The sequence below is a fragment of the Notolepis coatsorum genome (genome assembly GCF_963971535.1).
Source record: "Notolepis coatsorum genome assembly, chromosome: 19".
Lineage (NCBI taxonomy): Eukaryota > Metazoa > Chordata > Actinopteri > Aulopiformes > Paralepididae > Notolepis > Notolepis coatsorum.
Genome location: NC_140183.1, coordinates 29,410,650 through 29,437,021, shown reverse-complemented (window position 1 = coordinate 29,437,021; position 26,372 = coordinate 29,410,650). Strand labels below are relative to the sequence as shown.

The following is a 26,372-nucleotide window of genomic DNA, read 5'->3' as shown; positions in this document are numbered from 1 at the left end:
CGGCCCTCTGGTGACATCTACTGAAATAAAATGGTCTGTTATCTCACAGTATATTGACTGGTAGACTATGTTCTACCTATAGCATGTGGGGGAAATTAATTGACTAATGTGTGCAACTGAAGGGACATTGATCAACATGAAAACATTAAATCCAAATGGTTGAATTCTGTTATTATTATTATTATTATTATTATTATTATTATTATTATTATTATTATTATTATTATTATTATTATTATTATTATTATTATTATTATTATTATTATTATTATTATTATTATTATTATATTTTATTATATATTTTTGTATTATAAAATAATAAAATGTGTGGTTCAATTTGTTTTTACCACTGTTCAAAAATAGAAATGTAGAGTATATCAGCCCAGGTTGTCAGGACAACCTACTAAAATTCAGTTTAGTTTCACCCAGTGATAGTGTGAGCGTGTCTCAAGCTGCCTGTGGCCTATCTCAAACCCTGCCCTCTTTTCTTGATCCTCCAATCACAACTGTCGCTTACCTCGGACAAACTGTTTGTCCAAGGTAAGCGACAGTTGTGATTGGAGGATCAAGAAAAGAGGGCAGGGTTTGAGATAGGTCCTCCCACAGGTGTTTCCCATTTAAATGCATGCTGGGTAAAGCGTTAGCGAAAGCGATGCGAACGAAGACGGATGTGGAGTTTTCTTGCAGGAGTTTTCCGAGGGAGAAACCGCCCCACCCATCAGAGTGCTATGTAGACTACTATCCTATCTATTACTGTACTCTGAAATTTTTTCCTTTCCCTCCCTTTCTGCCATTTCTCTGCCTTTCTTTCACCCCAACTTCACCTTTCCTCCTGCTACTCTGACACCACAATGTGCCTCGTACCTATCCCAACACTCTCCTCCACCAGAACAGATGCAAGCCATCCACGACAGTTTGGTAGCAATCCTGCAAACCTTTCCTATCCCCCCACGGCTACAAATTGTCTGATTGTAAAGCTGACTTCATTACTGCCTATGCCCATAGTCAAAACCTCCAGCTTCTGGCCTGAAAGATGGATAACACCGGATAACTCGACACCACCTGCAGCCTTATCTACATACTATAACTTCACTCGCACACCACAACCTTTGAGACGTGGTGGAGGCACTGGTCTCTTGACCTCTCGCTCATGGTCTACAAACTTAACTCCCAGCGCTGTCACTCTCCGCTCTCGAATACCATGCAGTATCTGTCTCTAATCCATTAAATCTCACCATTGTTACACTCTATCGCCCTCCAGGTCCCCTCAAAAACGTCCCAGATGAGCTGGACATGCTGCTAAGCTCGTTCCCAGAAGATGGCACCCCCTTCCTCCTAATGGGCGACTTTAGACTATTGAGCCCTAGCCATATTTTCAGAAGATTCCCTTAAAAGTACATACCTAAGTAAATGGAAGATTGCTCCACTTCTACAAGGACAATTTGCATGGTCTTGGTATCTAGGGACATTTATGGACCTCAGGGAATGTATTTACAGTGTCAGAAATGTTGTGTCTGTTACTATGCTTGAGTAAATTGTAATGACCAAAGAAGAATATAATTTTTTTTCCTTTCCATCTTTGACAGTGAATAACACCATGCTAACATTGACCAGCACATTCAGCACCTTCTTGAGATCACGTGTAAAAAAAAATTGAAGCAAATGAATAAAGGGCATATGATTTACAGGGTTTTTTGTAGATACAGTACTGAATTCCGGACACATGCTATTTGAAATATGAATATAGAATATAGATTACCAGGCCTATAAATGACCTTATTATGGCCATGTCATACATCTATGGATCCGGCCAAATCCTCCCCCCTGACCGACCTTTCCATCACAGTCGAGAATGTAGCTGTGGCCGCTTTCCTGACCGCCAAGAACCTTGGTGTTGTCCTTGATGACCGGCAGAACTTCTCCGCTCACATCGCAGCGACAACCAGAACCTGCAGATTCCTCCTGAGCAACGTCAGAAGGATCCGCCCCTTCCTGACAAAAGAAGCCACCTAACTCCTCGTCCAATTAACAGTCATCTCTCGCCTCGACTACTGCACTGCACTGCTCGCTGGTCTGCCGACCACCGCCACCGCCACCAAGCCTCTTCAACTCATTCAGAATACAGCTGCCCGCCTGATCTCCAACCTACCAAAGTCAGCCCATGTTACCTCACTTCTTAGGGACCTGCACTGGCTCCACATTGCCACACAAATTAGCTTCAAGGCCCTCGACCTGGCATATCGTGCAGTGAAGGGAACAGCTCAAGTTCAAGTTCAAGTTCTTTAATAGTTGTCATACAGAAGTACAGAATACTTTCATACAAAATGCTTCTTACTGTTACGCTCCAGAGACTGTGCTAGACAAGATAGTATCAAATAACATAATAACATAATATAGCATGAATTTAGAAGAAGAAAATGAGGTCACAGTGTTCGGTATAGACATATGTACAATGTTCTGAGTTACCATATAATATACAATACACAATACTATGCAGTGTACTAATGTACAGTACTATCTAGTGCAAAGCAGAAATGGGATGAGGTACAATTTTAGGTACAATTTACAGTAAGGTGTACGAGTTGTAGTGCAATCCTTCATCCATAAATATAAAGTGTGGGGAGTGGGTGCTACAGTGTGTTTGTTTAAAGTGGGTGTGTGCTATAAGTGTGTGGAGTGGGTGCTACAGTGTGTTTGTTTAAAGTGAGTGTGTGCGTGTGGATGTGTGTGCTATGTGCGTTTGGTGGTTGTTGTTGTGTAGTGTTCATTCATTGTTCGTTTAGCAGCCTGATGGCCTGGGGATAGAAGCTTCTTCTGAGTCTTTCTGTGCTTGCCTTGAGACTCCTGTATCGCTTGCCTGACCGCAGCAGTTCAAAGAGGCAGTTGTTCGGGTGACTGGAGTCTTTAATGATTCTCTTAGCCTTGCCCTTGCAACGCTTGTCAGCAGGAAGGGTTGCCTACCTCCGGTCAATGGTCTCTAACTACACACCCTCAAGACCCCTCTGCTCTGCATCTTCTGGCCGCCTCAGACCCACTCCTATCCGAGCTCCGGGAGGGTCATTAAATAGAAGCCGCCTATTCTCAGTCCTTGCTCCACAATCGTGGAACAAACGTCCCCACCAAAACTGACGTCGAAAGACACACTTCTTCAATCAATATGTGAAAAAATATATATAATAATAATAATAATAACCTTCTTACTGTCCTCTACTGTCTTTTGTGCATTCTTCCTAATATACTAACATACGCTAGCACTCAAGTTTGAACACTTTGATGAAAATTGTGTTACAATCACGGCCAGAGCCTCTCTCTCTCCCCCTGCTTCCACGCCCTTATATGGGCAGCTTCCTGTCACTGTTTTCACACGCTGTCAGCCAAGTCCTATCTGCCCACCTGAGACTCATCAGATCATCACCAGCTCTGATATGAGCCCTGCTTCTCCTGCCACTCACTGTCCGAGTGTTGCTACACCTACCTAGGTACGAGGACGTAACCTACCTTGCTGCTCTGTCTGTTTCCCTGCCTTGCTCTAACCCCTGTCTCCCTGTGCCCAGGATCATCTGCCGCCGGCCTACGCTGTCTCACGAGACACCACCCGCCAGGACGTTCCTGTGGAGCACGAGGAGTGCTCCTGCTCACACCTGTCGAACATTCCTGTATTTCTATAACCCTGTCTGCATGGTACCTATTGGAATATTAAACAACCTAAACCCTGTGTTCTGCTCCAGTTAAACGCTACCCTAACAAATAGTTACTCAGCTGATAGAGTTGTACCCTTCCTGCTGACTTATATGTCGCTTTGGATAAAAGCGTCAGCTAAATGACAAAATATAAATGTAAAAACTTTAAATGGCGGCAGTTTAGTCATTCATAAGAATTACAAATGCTCTCCAATCTCTCTTAGTGGCTTCTGCACTTTTGAGCTCCTCAGTATGTGGCTACAGTCGGTACCTTTCTTTACTCTGTGTTTTGGTTTACAGACGCACAAAACTGAATAGTGGTTTTATTCATGACCCTTCTGAACTCCTGGCTCTAAACATTGCAATGTTTCCAATGCGATTTGAAGATCCACGTTTGTTTTCCATCTCATACTCTGATTATGTGAATTGTTATTTAGTCTTGTTCATTTCATTTAGAAAGAGCAGCTTCCTCTCACGTGATATCTTCATAAAATATCAATCAAAACAGAGTTAGGAGGCGGCTCACATCTAATAATAATAATAATAGCTTGGATTTATATAGTGCCTTTCATGAAACCCAAGGACACTTTACAAGTCCACAAAAAGACAAATAAAACAGAAACAGAACAATTATAATAACAAAGATGGACAGGGAGACGACTAGAGGCCATAGGCCTTCCTGAACAGATGGGTTTTCATGACTTAAAATAGTCCAAGGATGTGATGGAGCGGATCTCAGCTGGGAGAGAGTTCCAGAGGGTGGGGGCCACCACGATAAACACTGTCCTCAAAAGTTTGTAGGCGGATGTGAGGGATGGAGAGCAGATCTGTGTCTGAGGATCGCAGCTTCCAAGAGAGGGTGTAGGAGTGGAGGAGGTCAGATAGGTACTGGGGGGCAAGGACATGGAGGGATTTGTAAGTAAGGCAGAGGATCTTGTATGAGATATGGGACTTGACCGGGAGCCAGTGGAGGTGGATGAGGGTGGGGGTGTTGTGCTGCCAGGCCGTGGTGTGGGTGAGAAGCCTGGCAGCTAAGTTCTGCACATACTGGAGCCTGTCCAGGGCATTGCTGGGTACACCAGACAGGACTCCATTACAGTAGTCAAGGCGGGAGGTCCATCTAGATCTGTTTTTAATTATTTTGAGTGTCTGTTTGTTGGACAGGGCTGATGATGTGTCTGTCTTCGTGTCCATTTTGAGGGACAGGAAACATTTAACATTTGAACATTTTGTCATTTAGCTGACACTTTTATCCAAAGCGACTTACAAGTTTTGTACAACAAGTCAACAGGAAGGGTACAACTCTATCAGCTGAGTAACAATGTTCATCAAAGTGTTGAGTGCTACAGTGTAGGTTCGTATTAGGACAAGTGCATGACAGTAAGGTTAGTTAGGGTTAGATACAAAAAAAATCTTTTCTTTTTTCTCATTTCAGATATTGATTGAAGAAGTGTGTCTTTAGTCGACAGCGAAAGATTGCACAGGTTTCAGTTATCCTAACTCTGGTGGGAAGTTCGTTCCACCGTTGTGGGGCAAGGACCGAGAATAGGCGGCTTCTCTTTGATGACCCTCCCGGAGCTCGGATAGGAGTAGGTCTGAGGTGGCCAAAAGATGCAGAGCATAGGGGTCTTGAGGGTGTGTAGTTAGAGACCATTGACTGGAGGTAGGTGGGAGCCATTCCCTTTGCCGCACGATATGCCAGGTCAAGGGCCTTGAAGCGGATTTGTGCGGCAATGGGGAGCCAGTGCAGGTCCCTAAGAAGTGGGGTGACATTGGCTGACTTCGGTAGGTTTGAGATCAGGTGGGCCGCTGCGTTCTGAATGAGTTGAAGAGGCTTGGTGGCAGTGGTCGGAAGGCCAGTGTTACGTATGGGGGTTTGTCTGTACCCTGATCAGGTGTTCCCAGTGTGTGATGTGTTATTATGTCTAGTTGTAGTTCCCTGTTCTGGTCTTGTAGTCCTTATCGTTTTCCTCCCAGGTGTATTGTAATCAACCCAGGTGTGTCTTGTCTCGTCATCCCCTTGTGTATAGCGTCTTGTTCTTCCCTGCGTGAGGGAACTGTTTGTACAGTTCTGTTTTGTTTGTCGTTATTTTATGTTACCCTTTCGTTACAAAACCATGGTAAATATAATTTTTTTTTTTGTATTTTATTTTTTTATTCTTTTTTAAACAAACATATAAACAAACATGACAACACACGATAAGATATACAAGCATTAATTGTCAGGGCACATCCAATGTGATCACCTTTTGGTTAGTTGTTTTATATAAGATATACCCATAATACCTGTTATCTAAAAAAAAAACCCTACATACATATGCTCAGCTCGAACCCCCCCCTCCCGGACCCCACCTTGAGAAGTACCTCCACTATCCCTCGCACCTAACCAGACACTACCATTATAAGCTAGCTTTTATTCTCTCCACCACTTCTAACCACATTGACATTTTGGATTCATTGAGACCCAGAATTCTTGCTGTAGATATTTCATGGTAAATTACATCGAGATATGTAAGAAACCAAACTTTACGGCACATTTTTTCCGGTTGAAACCAGCGTGATGCGATCAGCTTTTTGGCTACTGTGATACCCGATAAAACCAATCTCTTTAGCTGTGGATTCACTGCAAACTCAAAAACATCATTCAACAGCAATACCGAGGGGTGTACAGGTATATTCCAAGATACGAGTTTTGATATTTGTTGGGTCACATCTTTCCAGAATGCCTTAACTGGTGAGCAGTCCCAATACATGTGCATAAATGTCCCTTCGTCCCCATTTGTACATTGGGTGCATTTGGAATCTTGTTTGAGCCCCATTCGGCACAGTCTTATAGGAGTCAAGTATGTCCTGTGAATATAGTTAAGATTGATTTGTTGATGATCCGGGTTCCTTGATGTAAGTCGGACATTTGCCCAGGCTCCTTGCCAATCAAAGTCATTTTCCAGGTCTGGTATATCCCTCCTCCAGACAGAGTCAAGTTGGAGGGTTTCATACGAGGACGTTAGTAATTGATGATAAAATTCTGAAACAAAACCTCTCGATGTCTCTCTTGAGTAGAAGAATTTGTGGTATCTGTGGTGTTCAATTGGTCTGTCTAATGGAACACCGTGAGACTTCAAACATAGCTCTAACTGTTTGTGAAAAAGCCATGTGGACTTGGTGAGATTAAATTTTTTGCGTATTTCTTTATCACTACAAAAACCCTGTTTGTTAAAAACATCCCCTAATGAGTGTATGCCTTGCTCTTCCCATATAGGGAATCTTATAGGTCGTTTTCCAATTAAGAGAGCATTGTTATTGAATAAGGTAAATATAAATTAAATATCTTTTGTTAGTTACTTTGGCTACTGTCTCCTCATTATGTTACATTGACAAAGACTTAGTTACATCATTGAGAACATGGTAAGTCATCCACCTCTGTACTTAAACATGGGATTTCAGTATTTAGAAATGGACTCTTAATCAGGTATTTAAACCTGGATTCTACTCCTCCCGTATTTAAACCTAGAGTATCATCCTCCTGCATCTAAGCAGTGTAGCCATCCTCCTTCAGTATTTAAACATTGGAGTACCCTCCTTCAGCATTTAAGCAATTTTCTACTAACCATACTTTGTATTTGTCGTGGCCTTCAATACCCTCCTGGATTGAATACAACCATTTCCCTCCCACTGTCTGTCTGCCCTCTGGTAACTTGGTTGAATACACCCATTTCCCTCCCACTGTCTGTCTGCCCTCTTCGGGGGACAATGTGACCTCTTTAAAGGTCGGGGTTACCCCACTGACTACCCTGTAGCAGTAATCAACGGGGGTAAGTGTACTGTCCTCCTCGTCACTCCCTTTCCGGGCGTAGTCTGTCAGATACTTTGGGGGTTTGTGTTCCCTTGAGGGATACCTCCCACTGCTTGGGGCACTTGACGTCACCCTCGGGTGCTCCTCGTCATCGCCCTCTGGGGGTGGCTGACTGTCTGCCTGCACGACCGTACTAAGTACACTGGGCTGATGTGTCTCTGTTTCTACACACCTTATTCTGGAGTCCAGCTCTGGCTCCTCTGTCTGTGTCTCGCTCTCACATGTTGCCTTTGTGACAAACTTGACTTGCATGTGTTTCTGCACTCTCCCTTTACCGGGATGATAAACTAGGAAAGTGGGGCTTCCCTTGTCGTGTCCTACAAAAAGTCCTTTTACACATCTGGACTCAGGCTTTCCCCTGTCCTGCAGGTACGCATAACACACTGATCCAAATCGGTGCATTCTGGCTAGATTACACTTCTTTCCTGTCAGTGCTGTATACGGGGTGGTGCCCGAGTGCTTATTAAAGCACCTGTTTCTGGTGTAAGCGGCTTCTTGCACCACATAATGCCATAGGCTCTTAGGTAAGTTACTATCTACTAGCTTACACCTAGCCATTTCAAAAAGGGTGCGCCATTCCCTCTCTGCCACTCCGTTCTGGTGTGGGGATATGGACCTGACGTCACGTGTCTTATCTTGTACCTTCTCAACAGTGATTGGAACTCTCTGTTTGTGAACTCGGTTTCGTTGTCGGACCTCAAGCATCCTACGTTACCATAAGGGGCTACGTCTGCCAGGAATTTCTCCGTGGCCTGGAGTGTGTCACTCTTTGCTTTGAGAAAGTAAACAAACACTGCCCCTGTGCACACATCTGTAAAAGACTGTACATATCTAAAGCCTCCTATAGACTCGTTGCTTACTGGGCCGGCTAGGTCTGTGTCAACTAATGCAAGTGGTACCCTTACTTTTTCTGTGGGATTTCTGTATCTCGGTTGAGTAAAATTCCCCGTTTTGCACACTGCAACATTTGTCAGGTCTACGCTTTTCACCTTCAATGTGCATGCCTTCTGTCACTGCTTGCAGTTTCAGTAAATCCTCGTAATTACAATTACATTTACATTTAGTCATTTAGCTGATGCTTTTATCCAAAGCGACTTACAAGTTCTGTACGACAAGCCATCAGGAAGGGCACAACTCTATCAGCTGAGTAACAATGTTCATCAAAGTGTTGAGTGCTACAGTGTAGGTTAGTTTATTAGGACAAGTGCATGACAGTATGGTTAGTTAGGGTTAGATTTTTTTTTTTTTTTCTCTTTTTTTAATTCAGATAATGGTTGAAGAAGTGCGTCTTTAGTCGACGGCGAAAGACTGGACGTGTTTCGGCTGTCCTAACTGGGGTGGGTAGTTCATTCCACCATTGTGGGGCAAGGACTGAGAATAGGCGACTTCTCTTTGATGACCCTCCCGGAGCTTGGATAGGAGTAGGTCTGAGGCGGCCAGAAGATGCAGAGCGTAGGGGTCTTGAGGGTGTGTAGTTAGATACCATTGACCGGAGGTAGGCGGGAGCAGTTCCCTTTGCCGCACGGTATGCTAGGTCGAGGGCCTTGAAGCGGATTCGTGCAGCAATGGGGAGCCAGTGCAGGTCCCTAAGAAGTGGGGTGACATGGGCCGACTTCGGTAGGTTTGAGATCAGGCGGGCCGCTGCGTTCTGAATGAGTTGAAGAGGCTTAGTGGCAGTGGCCGGGAGGCCAGCGAGCATTGCGTTTCAGTAGTCGAGGCGGGAGATGACTGTTGATTGGACGAGGATTTGGGTGGCTTCTTTTGTCAGGAAGGGGCAGATCCTTCTGACGTTGCTCAGGAGGAATCGGCAGGTTCTGGTTGTCGCTGCGATGTGAGCAGAGAAGTTCAACTGGTCGTCGAGGACAACACCAAGGTTCTTGGCGGTCGGGGATGCGGTCACAGCTGCATTCTCGACTGTGATGGAAAGGTCGGTCAGGGGGGAGGATTTGGCCGGCAGGTGGAGCAATTCTGTTTTGCTTAGGTTCAGTTTGAGGTGGTTGGTCGTCATCCAGGCGGAGATGTCGGACAGACAGGCAGAGATCTGTTCAGAGACGTGGATATCTGAGGGAGGGAAGGAGAGGAAGAGTTGAGTATCGTCGGCATAACAATGATAGGAGAAGCCATGAGACGTGATAATGTTACCCAGTGATTTAGTGTAGAGGGAGAAGAGAAGGGGTCCTAAAATCGAGCCCTGGGGGACACCCGTCCGCAGGGGGCGGGTGGCCGACAGGGTCCCTCTCCATGACACTTGGTAGGAGCGGTCATTGAGGTATGATGACAACCATGTCAGCGCAGAGCCAGCCACTCCCATTCCTGCGAGGGCCGCGAGGAGGATCTGGTGGTTGACTGTGTCGAAGGCTGCAGATAGATCTAGGAGAATCAGGACAGAGGAGAGGCCTTTCGCTTTTGCTAAGTGAAGTGCCTCTGTGACCGCAATGAGGGCTGTCTCTGTGGAGTGACCAGTCCTGAAGCCTGACTGATTAGGGTCTAGGAGGTCATTCTGTAAGAGATAAGCAGTAAGTTGGTTGGATACAGCACGTTCAAGTGTTTTAGAAAGGAAGGAGAGAAGAGTGACAGGACGGTAGTTGCCTATGACGGTAGGGTTCAGGGATGTTTTTTTTATGAGGGGCGTGACTCTGGCTTGTTTTAGGGAGGTGGGGACCACCCCCGAGTTGAGTGAGGAGTTGATGGTTGCAGTTAGGAATGGGAGGATGTCTGGTGCTATGGTCTGGAGGAGTGGGGAAGGTAGCCGGTCCAGCTGGCATGTAGTCGGACGGTTCGACGTTACCAGTGTCAGGGTCTCGGCTTCTGTAATGGGAGAGAAAGATGACAGAGTGAAGGATGAGGTTCTCGATTCAGCATTTGGAATGGGTGGGGGTTGGGAGAAGGAGCTGCGGATGTTCTCCACTTTTTCCTCAAAGAAGATCGCAAAGTCTTCGGCAGAGAAAGATGAGGGAGGGGGGGGTGGGGGGGGAGTGAGGAGGGAGGACATGGTAGCATGCAGTTTGCGAAGATTCTTGGCAGAGGCCTCAATCCTATGGTGAAAGAAAGAAGCTTTGGCATTAGTAATGGTTTTGGAGAATGTCAACAAGAGGTTGTGATATGTGTCGATGTCAGCAGTGAGGCGTGACTTTCTATACTTCCTTTCAGCTGCTCTCAGGACCTGTCTTTGTTCTCTCACTGGATCTGTCAGCCATGGACTGGGTGGGGAACAGCGGGCAGGTTTCTCAATGAGGGGACAGAGCTTGTCGAAGGAGGTTGCAAGGGCTGAGAGGAGGGTGGAGGTTGCCATCTCTGTGGAGAGAGCAGAGAAGGTGTCACTCAAAGGTAGAGCGGATAGTATCTCAGAGGAGAGGGTGGAGGGGGATAGGGAGGGCAGGTTGCGTCTGAGTGAGACGGTTTGAGTTGGGGTGAAGACCTTTCGGTTAAGCATGAGAGTTAGTGAGAAGGATATGAAGGAATGGTCAGATACATGTAGGGGAGTTACCGTGGTGTTAATGATGCTGGAGTTACGGGAAAATATGAGATCCAAGGAGTTGCCTGCTTTGTGGGTGGGAGGCATGGCAGTGGGAGTCAGGTCAAATGATTGTAGGAGGGAGACTACTATGACTGACTGAGATGAGTCAGGCAGGTTGAAGTCGCCCAATAGAAGGAGAGGGGTACCATCTTCCGGTAAGGAGCTTAGAAGCATGTCCAGCTCATCTGTGAAGTGATCGAGCGGACCTGGAGGGCGGTAGAGTGTAACAATGGTGAGATTGAAAGGATTAGAGACAGATACTGCATGATATTCAAAAGAGGAGAGTGACAGTGCTGACCCATAATCTCGTGCCATGTCTGAATATTGTGACTGGCCGTCACGCTACACATATCATTATTATCATTACACTTGTCGTTGTCATTACACTCCGTTTGCAGATAATATATTCTCTGGTACATCTTTATGTCAAACCGTGTACCGTCAGGTTCTACAAGAAAATGTTTACCTTTATCGAAGAATACCTTGGCACTGCTTGCAGTAGCAGCTATTACAGAGAATAGTCCTTGTGGGAACGATGGTACGTAGAGAGCGTTCTTTAACGTCACTGTACGCCGGCGCCCCCTACTGTCCGTGAGGCATACCTGTGCGTCTCCTCTCTCTTGCGCCAATCCGTAGGTGCGTCTCCCGTCTGCCAGCTCCATGCTGTGCCTCTCTGGGTGGAAAGTGTCGTCAAAGTTCTTGAACCGACTCCTGTCGTTGATGACATGGGACGACGCACCTGTGTCCACGATCAGTCCCCTCCTCTGGGCCCGCTGCAGCTGCAGAAGAAGCCCCACATTGGAACGCCATGTCTCGTAGTCTACTTCTCTGTCTGGCCGAGGTCTTCGCCCAGAGAAGAGTCTGAGTCTCAGTGATGCTTGGCTGTGCATGGCTGAGTCTTCGCTTCGCACTACGTGCTCCACAATCATCTTTTGCACCTCAGGTGGGTTGACATCGGAGAGTCTCAGAGCAGGTTGTGCATTCTCTTGAGAGTGTGCTGGTGAAGGAGACCGGATGTGCTCTTGTCGGACTTGCTGCCCTGGGATTGTTCTGGGTGAGGGGCTAGCTTGTGTTGCAGCCTCTGGAACATGTTGGTCTGCCATTTCGAATAATTCCCCACCTGCTTCTTCATCGAATAATTCCCCACCTGTTTCTTCGTCAGTTTGGGGTTCAGGATCGTTCAGGGTGAGGCCGTCGCCGATGGTGGAGAGTTCTCTCCTGAGGACTTCCGCGAGGTCTTCGCCACTCAGTTCCGCTATCTCTTTTAGGTCTGAGAGATAAGCCTGTGTAGCCGTCTTGCTGACTACAGGTCCATAAACGCTGGCTAAGTCTCTAATGAGGTGACTAGCGTTGGTCATGTTTAGTCGGTAATTGGAAAGTGCTCGCACGGCTTCGCCACTTTCGTATTCTATAATAACACGTGGTTCTGGCTCTGACTCGGAAGGGTCTACGAGGAGCTTTCTCCGAATGGAGCCGTGTTTCACCATAAAGTCATTCAGTTCATCGTCAGTGGTAATATCGATTGTACCGCTGACTATGACCGATTTTTACGCTGCTAGTTTGAACTACGTACATCGCTACACGCTATTTAAGTTTCTGACTTAAAGACTGGTCCTCTTAATTGTGATATACTCCTCCTGGCTGGCTCGCCAAATTTATGTAGCACTTGTGTCACCTACAGTACTTGTAACAACTGTTCGCCACGGGCACAGTTCTAGGTACGAAACGAGGAGAGGAGTAATATACACAATATAAGAATAGTGGACCAGAGACAGAGTTATAACAATAACCGGTTTATTTCTAATGCGCGCTAGCTAGCATACATAATACATACAGACGTATAGTGCAAGGTAGTAGTGGAAGTATCTCTTTTAGGTTCTTTCTGTAACCTCTCCTTTCGGGAGGGTTTCTTCGATATCAAGTCCTAGATTGATTAGATCAACACATTAGGTTTGGTTCAGACGTCTCTGAGGTTATCTCTAGCTAAAAGCTAGATTCAAGATTGGATATTGGATGTATCCTTTTATCACCAGTAAACTCTATTTCAGTTTATCATTTCAATGGGTAAGTGTTTAAACATATTAATCTAAACCTTTAAATGTGCAGGGAACGCAAATACCTTACTAGGTGAAATGCTCCTTTAAACTCTTCCTTTGAAGGTGTAACACAACAAAAGTACCAAATGGAATATTCTAGGTTATGGGAATGCAAATACCTTATTAGGTGAAATTACACTTTAAACCTTCTTTCTTTACAGGAGAACCATCAGTGATTCAACTATAATCAATGTCATCAATGGGATTCAAGTGTCTTATTGGGTACATTGACCCTTTAACTCATCCTCTTTACAAGAGAACATCAGTAGATCAAATAACTTACTGGGGGTATTTACCCTTTAAGTCTCCCTTCTTGTAGGAGAATATCAATGGTTCAAGTAGCTTATCAGTGGTTCAAGTAGCTTACTGGGTGTAATTACCCTTTAAGTCTCCCTTCATATAGGAAAATATCAATACCCAAATATCAAATTAAATCAAATCAAATCAAAAATACAATAAAGTAACAAAAGGGTGAACGGGGTTGAAGCCCTTGGAATGTCCTTGTGTTCTCGTTCAATCAGTTTGTGTATCAGAAAAGGATATAGGTCAGTTAATTCCGTGGAAGTTCTTATGATTCAAGTTCAATCAGTTCAATCCTACCGGACTGTTGAGGTACACCTTCCCAGCCCTTCCGTACACCTTCCCAGCCCTTCCCAGAGACAGTCGCATTTCTCTCCTCTCCCCAGGCTCCTCAAGGCCGTTCCTACCGCCGCCTCTACTGCTCCATGGAGCCCGACGCTGCTATGCTCTGCTTCGTGCCGGTGGCCGGACTATACTCAAATCAACTCTAAATGGATCTAATCAGTGGATTGCATATTTTCTTCAAGAAGCAGAATAAGGCTAACCCTCTCTGCCTATTGGGACATCATAATCAGGCTACCAACTTGAAGACGTGGTAATTTTTGGATTATCGAAGCTTTTGGACTGCAATAAGAAGATTTTGGATCAGTTTACCACGCACAGGACCTACCAAAATGAACTGATTAAGACACTTGGACTAATAATGCATTCAGTCATTTGGACGGAGTGGTTAAAACTCACTCCACTCAAATCAATAGAGTTATATTTCACTCTATTCAAATCAAATTTAAAGTGACGTGGCTGGGATAAATGTGCCAGTCAGTCAGCCAAAACAAATTCCTGGACCAAGGTCGAACCAGAGAGCTGTGGAGTCGAAGGCCCTCTGGGAGATAAGAGTGGCGAGCGGCTTCCCCCACCCCCAATCCCTACCCAATCCCCCCTCCCGTGTGTACGCCCGGCGCCACTCCCACGTGATGGTGACGGCAGCCGACTAGTACGCATGCTGGAGGGGGGGGGCTAAGACTGTTTCATCACCAAAGTCCTATCCCCCAGTCCATGCCCCCTCCCTCTGGACAATCTTTTCCGCCCTCCCTCCCGCCACCTGGCGCAACGACACTTTGTTTCAGACACTTTGTTGTTGTTGCAGCCGACTATCGCATATGGCGTCTCAGGCATTCTGTAGATGACATGTGTCAACAAATGTACATGTCTGTGTGAATTTATGTTGTGCCGTTGTTACTGTAAAAATGTAATGATTGTGATATGTTGTTATTAATGAGACGATGAGCTGTATGTGTGTATCACTGGAATTTCCCCAAGGGGATTAATAAAGGAATATCTTATCTTATCTTATTTTATCTTAACAGGAGTTGGCAACAGGGGTATTCGAATCAGGCTGGCATTAGCCTTGAGCTATATCAGAGGTTCAATGGGTTGGCTCGCCATCTTGTATCGTCCGGCACACCGCCTCCTCCCCTCGTGGGCACACATGGTGATGGATGGACTCCTGGAACTGCTCCCAGGGTGGAACGGAGTGCTAGAAAAACCTGGCCTGCTTGCAAGCAGGCATTCAGAAAATAAAAGCTATTTACCATCTTTATCAAATCATCATCTTTTCATTGCTTTCAGAATGAATAATCAACCAGGCTACTTTTAGCTATGCTAAGCTAAAGCAGGCTATTTTATCACTGCACGTGGGATCATATGTCACATGCTAATTTAGGCTAAAGTGCGCTAGCATATTGGACATTCCCCACGTTCATATAAAACTCTCAAAACAGTCAAAATGTATATAGACCTTGTTCTTAACGTACAGCATATCAATACAATTATAAGTACTTCTGAAATGGTTCCTTTAACCAAATTGAGCTTGGGGCAGTTTGTGTATGACTCAGAATGAAACTACGTTTAACGTTATTAGCATGTAGCATGAAGCTAACCATTCTGCACACTTGACAATTGAATATCACACAATATTGATTTAACTCACCAAAACCGCAGGCTACAGTTACTTTACTGCAACGCTTCTTCGGTTTTGCAACTGGGGGAATCTCGTATAACTGTTTGATAACTGGTTTTATCATGTTATCTCATATTTCGGCAGCAGCAACGTTCAGCTGCATGTCGGTCTCTGTGGAATGAGTGTCTGCATCTGCGCAGTGCGAGACTCGCGACGTAAAGCAAAACGTGGCTGTCGTGATGTCTACCTCACTCACGTCTTGACGCATTTTATTAAAGGGCAATGCTGTAATTCAAAGGGACTTGGTACCCAATGATACTACATATGTTCCTACATAATAGCTTTAACTATTTATGTTCTTATTCAATGGCATTAACTATTTATGTTCTTATAACTTAAATAGGTATGAATCTGAAACCTGGGTTACACTAGCTCGCAGTATGCGTCGGCGTTCAGCTTAGTATCCAGGGCTCGCGCGGCCTCCGTTATTTCTCCCGTGAGGCCCGTCAAAATTGTCTTTTTCAGCCCCACTCCGTGCATACAGCACAACATCCGCTCTTCCCAGAGCTTGTATTCTTCTGCCCTTCCGTCAAACGTGGGCCACTTGCTTCTGCCTCTGGTCGCCATCTTTTGATTGTAGCTTAGCTTAGCTGCCCGTTAGCTTAGCTTTAGCGTCCCACGGTTTTCCCGCTGCTAAACTAGCCTAAACTTTTCAGCTAACTAGCTATCGTTATTTTGCTCTTCCGTGATCTGGGCCCATAACCTGTTGACAGTCACATGGGGAGCAATAACTGGTCATGACGACGAGGTCTTCTTTAGCCTTAACTGGCGTGGTTTATTTCACATATGTACATTGCACCACTAGACCTGCTCTCCGTGAGAGCTAGAGAGAGAGAGACAGAGGGGGAGGGAACAATCCCTTAAGTTATACCTGCTACATGACGTCAGCTACAATAGGCTTCCTTACGCCTATAGCACCCTCTTACTGTGGAACAGTAAGCACCAGACATCCTCCCATTCCTAACTGCAACCATCAACTCCCCACTCAACTCGGGGGTGGTCCCCACCTCCCTAAAACAAGCCAGAGTCACGCCGCTCATAAAAAAACCAACCCTGAACCCCACCGTCATAGGCAACTACCGTCCTGTCTCTCTTCTCTCCTTCCTTTCTAAAACACTTGAACGTGCTGTATCCAACCAACTTACTGCTTATCTCTTACAGAATGACCTCCTAGACCCTAATCAGTCTGGCTTCCGGACTGGCCACTCCACAGAAACGGCCCTCATTGCGGTCACAGAGGCACTTCACTTAGCAAAAGCGAAAGGCCTCTCCTCTGTCCTGATTCTCCTAGATCTATCTGCAGCCTTCGACACAGTCAACCATCAGATCCTCCTTGCGGCCCTCGCAGGAATGGGAGTGGCTGGCTCTGCGCTGACATGGCTGACATCATACCTCAATGACCGCTCCTACCAAGTGTCATGGAGAGGGACCCTGTCGGCCACCTGCCCCCTGCGGACGGGTGTCCCCCAGGGCTTGGTTCTAGGACCCCTTCTCTTCTCCCTCTACACTAAATCACTGGGTAACATTATCACGTCTCATGGCTTCTCCTATCATTGTTATGCCAACGATACTCAACTCTTCCTCTCCTTCCCTCCCTCAGATATCCACGTCTCTGAGCAGATCTCTGCCTGTCTGTCCGACATCTCCGCCTGGATGACGACCAACCACCTCAAACTGAACCTAAGCAAAACAGAATTGCTCCACCTGTCGGCCAAATCCTCCCCCCTGACCGACCTTTCCATCACAGTCGAGAATGCAGCTGTGACCGCGTCCCCGACCGCCAAGAACCTTGGTGTTGTCCTCGACGACCAGTTGAACTTCTCTGCTCACATCGCAGCGACAACCAGAACCTGCAGATTCCTCCTGAGCAACGTCAGAAGGATCCGCCCCTTCCTGACAAAAGAAGCCACCCAACTCCTCGTCCAATCAACAGTCATCTCCCGCCTCGACTACTGCACACACTGCTCGCTGGCCTCCCGGCCACTGCCACTAAGCCTCTTCAACTCATTCAGAACGCAGCGGCCCGCCTGATCTCAAACCTACCGAAGTCGGCCCATGTCACCCCACTTCTTAGGGACCTGCACTGGCTCCCCATTGCTGCACAAATCCGCTTCAAGGCCCTCGACCTAGCATACCGTGCGGCAAAGGGAACCGCTCCCGCCTACCTCCGGTCAATGGTCTCTAACTACACACCCTCAAAACCCCTACGCTCTGCATCTTCTGGCCGCCTCAGACCTACTCCTATCCAAGCTCCGGGAGGGTCATCAAAGAGAAGTCGCCTATTCTCTGTCCTTGCCCCACAATGGTGGAATGAACTACCCACCCCAGTTAGGACAGCCGAAACCTGTCTAATCTTACGCCGTCGACTAAAGACGCACTTCTTCAACCATTATCTGAATTAAAAAAATAATAATAAAAAATCTAACCCTAACTAACCTTACTGTCATGCACTTGTCCTAATAAACTAACCTACACTGTAGCACTCAACACTTTGATGCACATTGTTACTCAGCTGATAAAGTTGTGCCCTTCCTGATGACTTGTCATACAGAACTTGTAAGTCGCTTTGGATAAAAGCGTCAGCTAAATGACTAAATGTAAATGTAGAGTGCAGTTACATGCAAACATATTAATACACTTAACCCCCCCTCCCCCCCCCCCCCCCCTCCTTTAATCAGGGAGAGTCTTCAGAGAAGTAGTCTAACGTAGAACGGAGCCCACTGATTCAAGTCAATAAACTTTAGTTATGTAGGTTGGTTGTAGTGCCTGTAACTTCTCCCTTGATGGTTCCCTTTCTTTAGATTAGATTCAAATTCATTGTCATTGTACAGCACAAGTATAGTACAATGAAAAGTAGTTGGCATCTAACCAGAGTGCAAATGTAATAGTAATAGCAATAGCAATATACAATGTTCAGGTGAGTAATAATGCTAATCAGATGTATGTACAGTAGGGGTGTAAAGGTACACGTATCCGTACCGTGTGTAGCGTACCGTACCGAACGGCTGTGTACTGAACGAATACAGCGGTATGTTAACCACTAACGACCACCCACCGGGGGCTGTTTTTTTTCACAATCTGATATAATTATTATTTTTTTCTTTACAAGTCGTTTATTAATTTCAATATAGAATATTCGTTGAGAGTCCTACAAGTACAATTAGCTACTGCACACTACATCACCCCTGAGTGGAACATGGAAAGCCAAACTTTCCCCCACTGTACCGAAAACCCGTACCGAACCGTGACTTCAAAACCGAGGTACGTACCGAACCGTGTTTTTTTTGTGATTGATTGATTGATTGAAAACTTTATTAACAGATTGCAGAATGGGTACAATACAGTACAGCTCAATACACACAATTGTTAAGGGGATGCAGACCAGAGAAAGACTTTCGTCTTGTTTACATCAGGGTCCCCCATTTTCAATTCATCAGGACATATATGACATACATGACATACAGATAGTCAGTACTGCTACATCTATACATTTATGACATACCAGATTTGCAAATACAGTACTGTTTGTGATACAGAAGGAGTCAGGAAAAGGGAGTATATACATTTGACGTAGAAACTGTACATTGGAAGAGGTTGGGTGGGGGGGGTTGGGTACACTGGGATATTGACAACCATACTGGGTAATCTACATTGGAGGTGGTTGGGGGGGGGGGGGTGGCACACTGTATAAACAAGCAAAACTGTACATTGAGGGGGGGGGGGGAGACACTGTACAAACAAACAAAATTGTACATTGGACTATTGACAAAACCATACTAGGTAAATGACTGTACATTGGAGGGGGTTGGGTTAGGATATTTACAGGGGCCAGTGTTGAATTGCAGTCTCCCGTAGGTGTCCCTTGAGAGAGGTTTTGAAAGTGGGTAGTGATCCACATTCCTTTACAGCTTTGGGTAGGGCGTTCCACATTGATGTGGCATAATTGCGAAACGTGTTTAGTCCCTTATTTGAGCCGAATCTGGGTTTAACATGATTTGTGGAGCTCCCTCTGGTGTTGTGATCGTGGTATTCACTGACCTTTGGGAAGTATTTTGACATGTACATGGGTACCTTGGTCGTGTAGTGTATCTTGTAGACCAGGCCCATTGCAAGTTGCTGTACTCTGTCGTCTACTCTAAGCCATCCTAGGTTGTCAAAGTGGGCAGGGGTGAGGTGGGTTCTAGGAGTAAGGTCAAGCAGTAGTCTGACCAGTTTGTTTTGAGATGTTTGTAATTTTGTTTTTAGCGCCTTTGAGGTGCTTTGGTACCATGAGGTGCAAGCATAGTCGTAGTACCCCTGAATGAGTGCTCCTGCCAGAGTCTTCAGGGTATTCTTGTTTACCAGAGAGGAGATCCGGTACAAGAATCGAGTTCGTTGGTTGACTTTTTTTATTACATTGGATGCCATTTTGTCACAGGAGAGATTAGCCTCTAGGATGGAACCCAGGTAGGTAATTTCATCTTTCCTTGTGACAATATTGTCACCCACTGTAACTGAGAAGCCGTCGGTCTTGCTGAGTTTGTTATTTGAACCGAAGAGAATGGACTCTGTTTTGCCCATGTGTAATGATAGTTTGTTATCAGCGAGCCATATGCAGATTCTGCCTAGTTCCGAGCTGAGGGTTTTTTCAACCTGTAACTTGTTCTTGTCAGAGACCAGCAGGGCTGAGTCGTCCGCAAACAGGAACAAGTTGCAGTCACAAGCTGACGACATGTCATTTGCATAAATTAGGAACAGTAGCGGTCCTAGTATGCTTCCTTGTGGAACACCACAGCTCACTGTGAGGGGGGGGGGGGGGGGGTAGGGTACCGTTTACCTCCACCATCTGTTCCCTCCCCTCAAGGTAGGATTGCATCCAGCTCACTGATAGACTATCAAAACCAATTGCTTTTAGCTTGTCAATCAGAATGGAGTGATTGACCGTGTCAAAGGCCTTTTGTAGGTCCAGCATGACCATGCCGCAGTATTTGCCTGCGTCCACCTCTTGTTTGATGTGGTCATTCAAATAGAGAAGGCATGTGTCAGTGGAGTGGGATGTTCTGAAGCCAGATTGGAATTCGTAGATTAGATTTTTTTCCGCTAGGTCCTTTTCGACCTGTTCGTAGACTATTTTTTCCATGACTTTCGAGATGGAGGTGAGAATAGAAACAGGGCGGTAGTTGCCTGGGTCTAATTTGCTGCCCTTTTTGTGCAGAGGGGTCACCCTCGCAATTTTGAAGTCCTTGGGGACGTGTCCCTGTTTTATGGAGAGGTTTATTATGTGTGTGATGATTGGGGTGATGGCGGCTGCTGAGTCTCTGAGGAATTTGGAGGGGATGTTGTCATGGCCAGTGGCCTTGTTAGGTTGGAGGGCGCTCAGTTTATTGAGTACCTCATCTGTTGTTACCATTTCCAGCTTGAAGTCGTCCTTGCGGACCCCTAGGTTTTTGTAGTAAGCTACTATGTGTTCTACCCCATAAAGCCCTGAGTGGGAGGGTAGTTTGTTTACCAGTGTTGTGGCTATGTTTGTGAAGAAAATGTTTAAGTAATTGGCTACATCCAGCTTGTCTGTGATGAGCGTGTTGTCCGTTTTTATGTTTATGTTTGAGAATCTGGTTTTAAGTTTTTTACTGCATCCTAGTTGATTATTGAGTAATTTCCAAAGTTCACGTGGTTTGTTTTTGTTTTCCTCAGTTTTGTCATTGATTAAATTCTTTTTTGCAGTTTTGATCATGGAGTTTACGTTGTTTCTTAGTCTGTTTCTTTCTAGTTTGAGTTCAGTCACGTGGGCTTGGAGTTCACTGCTCGTGCTTTTAGTAAGCTTTGACTGACTTTTACGAAACTCAGAGCATTTTTTGTCTCTGGTTTTCATAGCGGCCAGTATTTCGGAGTGCATCCACGGCTCAGCGCGATTTTTTACCCTGGTGGTTCTTAGGGGGGCCATGTCGTTTAGTATTGTTGAGAATTTGGTTTTGAAACCAAGCCATGTTTCTTCAACCAGTGTACCATTGAGTTAATCTGACCAGTCCAGACTCTCCAGTTCAAGGTTGAAGGCCTCGCTAGAGTAGGTTTTGAGGTCTCTAGATGTGACTGTTTTGTGGCAGCCAGCCTTTTGTTTTAGTTTTTTGCGGGTACAGAATATCATATAATGATCACTTAACCCGCATGCTATAACCCCTTTATTGGAGATCTTGGACTTGTCGGAGGTCAGAATGAGGTCAATGTACCGTTACACCCCTAATGTACAGTGTTACAGTATTATTATGTACAGTGATACAGGTATACAAAAAAAAACACTATGGTAGTAAGTCATACTAGCAAGCTGGTATAATATATGGTATAACTAGTAAGAGTAGGTAGGTGATACAGATATATATATATATAGTATATACAGGTATGTACAAAGGCTATAATGCAGATGTGGATACATACAGTAAAATATAAATATATGTATATGGTGTATACAGCATTATTGTGCATGCTACCTACATACTGTACAGTTATATGGGTAGACTATAGTTTGAGGCAGGTACTGTAGTTATTATTACAGTGAGGCAGTTATAGACAGTGAAGGCAGTAGGCAGATATAAATGGATAGTAAACTTCACCCTTATTATTATTATTTTGACCAGTGCACCGACTGTTGCCGTGGTTACGAAAGGAAGCGGCTAGTAGTACATCGCCGATTCCAGTTGGGGGCGAAGTTTCATAAGATTTTGCACAAGTGTCTGTCTGACACAGAGACTAGAAGGCATCACCACTCAGGTAAAAACAGAGGCAGAGAACGAACACTTAGATAGTTACTGTACGAGGAGGACCGGGGAGCCTGTAACTAGTAACCCACCTCGACTTTTCAACGGGTTAAACTGTCTCCAAAGCCTACCTCCGACCATTTAAAAGAAATATGGCGACTAGAAACAGAAAACAGACAGCGAAGACACAGCCGACCCAGTTCGCCCGAGACAAGAGCCCGCTGTTGTCGCCTCCTGGCAAAAGTAGGCGAACGGGCAAAGATTGGTTTCCGAGCGTCAGGGTCAAGCGTGGTCTCACTCCGTCTGCTTCCGTGAAGCTCGGAACAACTCTTCTCCTAGGTAATTTAACTGTTACCTATATAGTATCTATCCATCTAGCTAGCGAGCGAACTAACTAACGTTAGCTCCCCGGCTAGCTAAGTTACGTTAGCTAATGCTGTGTTCCATAGTAACGACATTAGCGTTAGCCTGGGTTAGCGTTATAGCCAGTATGTGAGTGGGAGAGGCGGTCTCTCTCTATGGAAGCTAATGTCACTAAAGTCGCTGTGATTTACTGGTTGTGTTCATTATAGTTGGTCGTTTTTTAACCGGGCATCAGAAAGCACGGTGCTTTACATATTATCCCCCGTGGCAAAGTTCAAGCCACCTTCTGAGAATAAAAACACAGCAGCCACCCAGATCAAAATGCATTGTCTCTCAAACCTGTGTTCAGCTGACGGAGTTTATTATAACCCTGGTCTAGTAAATACCATCTCAAACTTGTTCAGGTCTAGGAGGACCTGCAAATTGATACGTAATAGGCCATGGCCCAATTTCATAAATATTTCGTCCCAGGGAAGAATGATCTGTTGTTGCATTATGATTTAGTCCAGAACTCCACACGTGTCTACTCTACACTGTGTAGGTGTATGGGAGATGGCAGCGTAGAAACCTATGATCACAATATTAACTCTTGTTATACATTCTTCTAGTGAAACAAATATTACCAGAAGAAGAAATTAGAACCACCGAAGTAGAAGTTTGCTGTTTGTCGGGTGTCATCATCATCATCATCAAAACTTTATTTATATTAAACTCGGATGTCATTATCAAACCTTTATTTAAAAGTCTGTTTTCAGGTGTCATTAAACCTTTATTTAAAACGTCACGTGTCATAATCAAACTTTTATTTATAACTGCCAGGTGTCATCAAACCTTTATTTATAACTCTTGTCAGGTCTCATCAAACCTTTATTTATAACTCTGTTTGTCAGGTGTCATCATCAAACCATTGTTTATAATTCTGTCAGGTTTCATCATCAAACCTTTATTTATAACTGTTTGTCAGTTGTCATCATCAAACCTTTATTTATAATTCTGTCAAGTCTCATCATCAAACCATTATTTATAACTTTGTTTGTTTGTCAGGTGTCATCATCAAACCTTTATTCATGACTGTCAGGTGTCATCATCAAACCTTTATTTTTTTTGATCCACTTTTTCTCCTATTTTTCTATATTTTCCTCCCATCCCAATTTAGTCGTTATGCCAATTCCCCCCTCCCCTTCCTGGCCGTTGCGCGCATTTTCCCCCTACTTGCCGGTCTAGGGAGCCCTGAAGTCTATCAGATGCTTCCTCAGATACATAGGAGACAGCCAGCAGCCTCTTTTCACCTGACAGCGAGGACTCTCATTGGTGAAGTGTAACGCGTGGGAGGGTCACACTACCTTCACCAGTTCCCTCCCTCGCTGTGCAGGCGCCCTGACCGACCTGTAGGAGTCGCTGTTTACAACAACCAGAATACCACCCACCGGCTTCCCACCCGCTGACACTGCCAATTGTGTCAGTATAATTAACGACCGGCCAAGCCGGAGGCACCGCTGACAACCGGATTCGATACCAGTGTCTCTGCGGTGGTAGACAGATGCTTAGTCCGCTGCGCTACCCGGCCGCCTTATCAAACCTTTATTTATAACTGTCATGTGTCATCATCAGACCTTTATTTATAACTGGCAGGTGTGATCATCAAACCTTTATTCATAACTAGTAGTATAGACATATTAAGCATCATCAGGTGTCATCATCAAACCTTTATTTAAAACTGGCAGGAGTCAGTCATCGTCAAACCTTTATTTAAAACTCCATGACCATTGATGTTGCCCTAATTTACAATGATGTTGAGTAAACAGACAGTTAATTAATTAATTAATTTACATTTACATTTAGTCATTTAGCTGACACTTTTATCCAAAGTGACTTACAAGTTGTGTACAAGTCAGCAGGAGGGGTACATCTCTGGCAGCTAAGCATGCAGGGGAGCCCTCATTCTCATTGAGCATTCACATAATCATCATCAATGATCTACAAAGTACAAAAGAAAAAATAATGTAAAAAAAAAACGGTACTAAAAAGTAATAGACCAATATATATATATTAAAATAAAGAAGACAAAAGTAGTAACACAACAAGATGACAATAAAGCTAAAACAGGGGAAATCAGGGGTTTGAACTGAGCATACTGTAGGTTGGAATGGTATTGATCTTTTAAAGTGTGCTTTTAAAGGATGTGCCATGAGTTTTTCTTTTCTTTTTTTTCTTGTTACAGCTGCTCTGGCCGGTTATCTCCATTGGTATGCCATCATCTTATTGTTACTCTGTTGATGATAATAATAATAATAATAATAATAATAATAATAATAATAATAATAATAATAATAATAATAATAATAATAATAATAATAATAATAATAATAATAATAATAATAATAATAATAATAATAGTAATGAAGAATATGTACGGCTTTGGCTAATGTGTTTTCATCCCGTGATCAGGTATCATCTCACATACCTCTTTGAGAATGACAGACACTTTTCACACCTGTCAAACCTGGAGAAGGAAATGGCTTTTCGGACCGAAATGGTGAGTTGGAGACAATTTCCTAAGATACCGAAACAATAACTTTTTTCCCCCGATGCCTTACTTAACTGAGTACATTTTGGATTGGGTTGAACAGAAGAAACAGCCATCACCAGCCTTATATCTTGGAACAAACACACTTATTGGCTCACTGACGCTGATGAGATTAATTTATTAAGATATAGAATTTTGGTCTTGAATGACACAGCATTTTTCAATACTGTAGTATTGAAGCAATTCGATTGATACCTGGCTTAAAGGTATCAAATTTCCATACCCAGCCCTAAACAGGAGACTCAGTAAAGTGTATTGTATATGTATCCATGGTTGTAACAAATGTCTCTACGATATGTTAGTAGTAAGACATACACTTTGTGCCCTTTGAAGGATGACTTTGAAGGTTACATTTTCTTTCATCTGTGTAAATATGATGTTTTTCTTGCATCACCAAGTTGTCTGGTACCAAATGGACTGTGAGCTAAAACCATAGCCATCTGCTCCACCTGTCTCTTTACCGTGTCTTCCCCTACATTCAGTCAGCCACAGCTAGAAATATAGGGAAGTAATGAATTGATTGATTGAAAACCTTTATTTATCCCCGAGGGGAGATTCAGATGTCCTTTACAGCATAACAGCAATTTAAAAACAGCAATTTAAAAACAGTTAATATATAACATACACTTATTAGTATGTGTTCAAAACAAGATGGACAAGTACACAGGGATAAAAATAGCGAAAATAGGACTAAAATAGAGCTAAAAGTGGTGAAAAGAAAAAGAAACAAGTCCAATCATGATGTTAACTAATTAAATTAATTGGTTACAGTCCACAACCCAGCTCCTCCAGTCCATGGCAGTTGGCCCGTCCTGGCCGCGTCTATTCGAAAGGCAACCGGTTCAATATTGTCACAAGGAAAGATGAAATTACCTACCTGGGTTCCATCCTAGAGGCTAATCTTTCCTGTGACAAAATGGCATCTAATGTAATAAAAAAGGTCAACCAACGAACTCGATTCTTGTACCGGATCTCCTCTCTGGTAAACAAGAATACCCTGAAGACTCTGGCAGGAGCACTCATTCAAGGGTACTACGACTATGCTTGCACCTCATGGTACCAAAGCACCTCAAAGGCACTAAAAACCAAATTACAAACATCTCAAAACAAACTAGTCAGACTACTGCTTGACCTGACTCCTAGAACCTACCTCACCCCTGCCCACTTTGCCAACCTAGGATGGCTTAGAGTAGACGACAGAGTACAGCAACTTGCAATGGGCCTG

At 44.5% G+C, this 26,372-nt stretch overlaps 1 protein-coding gene across 1 annotated transcript in view; it reads left to right on the top strand.

Moving 5' to 3' along the window:
• Nucleotides 1-22,220: 22,220 nt before the first annotated feature.
• The window catches only part of dpy19l1l (dpy-19-like 1, like (H. sapiens)), a 101,974-nt gene continuing 97,822 nt past the window's right edge, over nt 22,221-26,372 (top strand). The window contains exons 1-3 of the mRNA XM_084335751.1: nt 22,221-22,536; nt 24,782-24,806; nt 25,009-25,096. Of these exons, the coding sequence (XP_084191877.1) occupies nt 22,350-22,536; nt 24,782-24,806; nt 25,009-25,096 (300 nt within the window). The 5' untranslated portion in view covers nt 22,221-22,349. The remainder of the gene's footprint in view (nt 22,537-24,781; nt 24,807-25,008; nt 25,097-26,372) is intronic.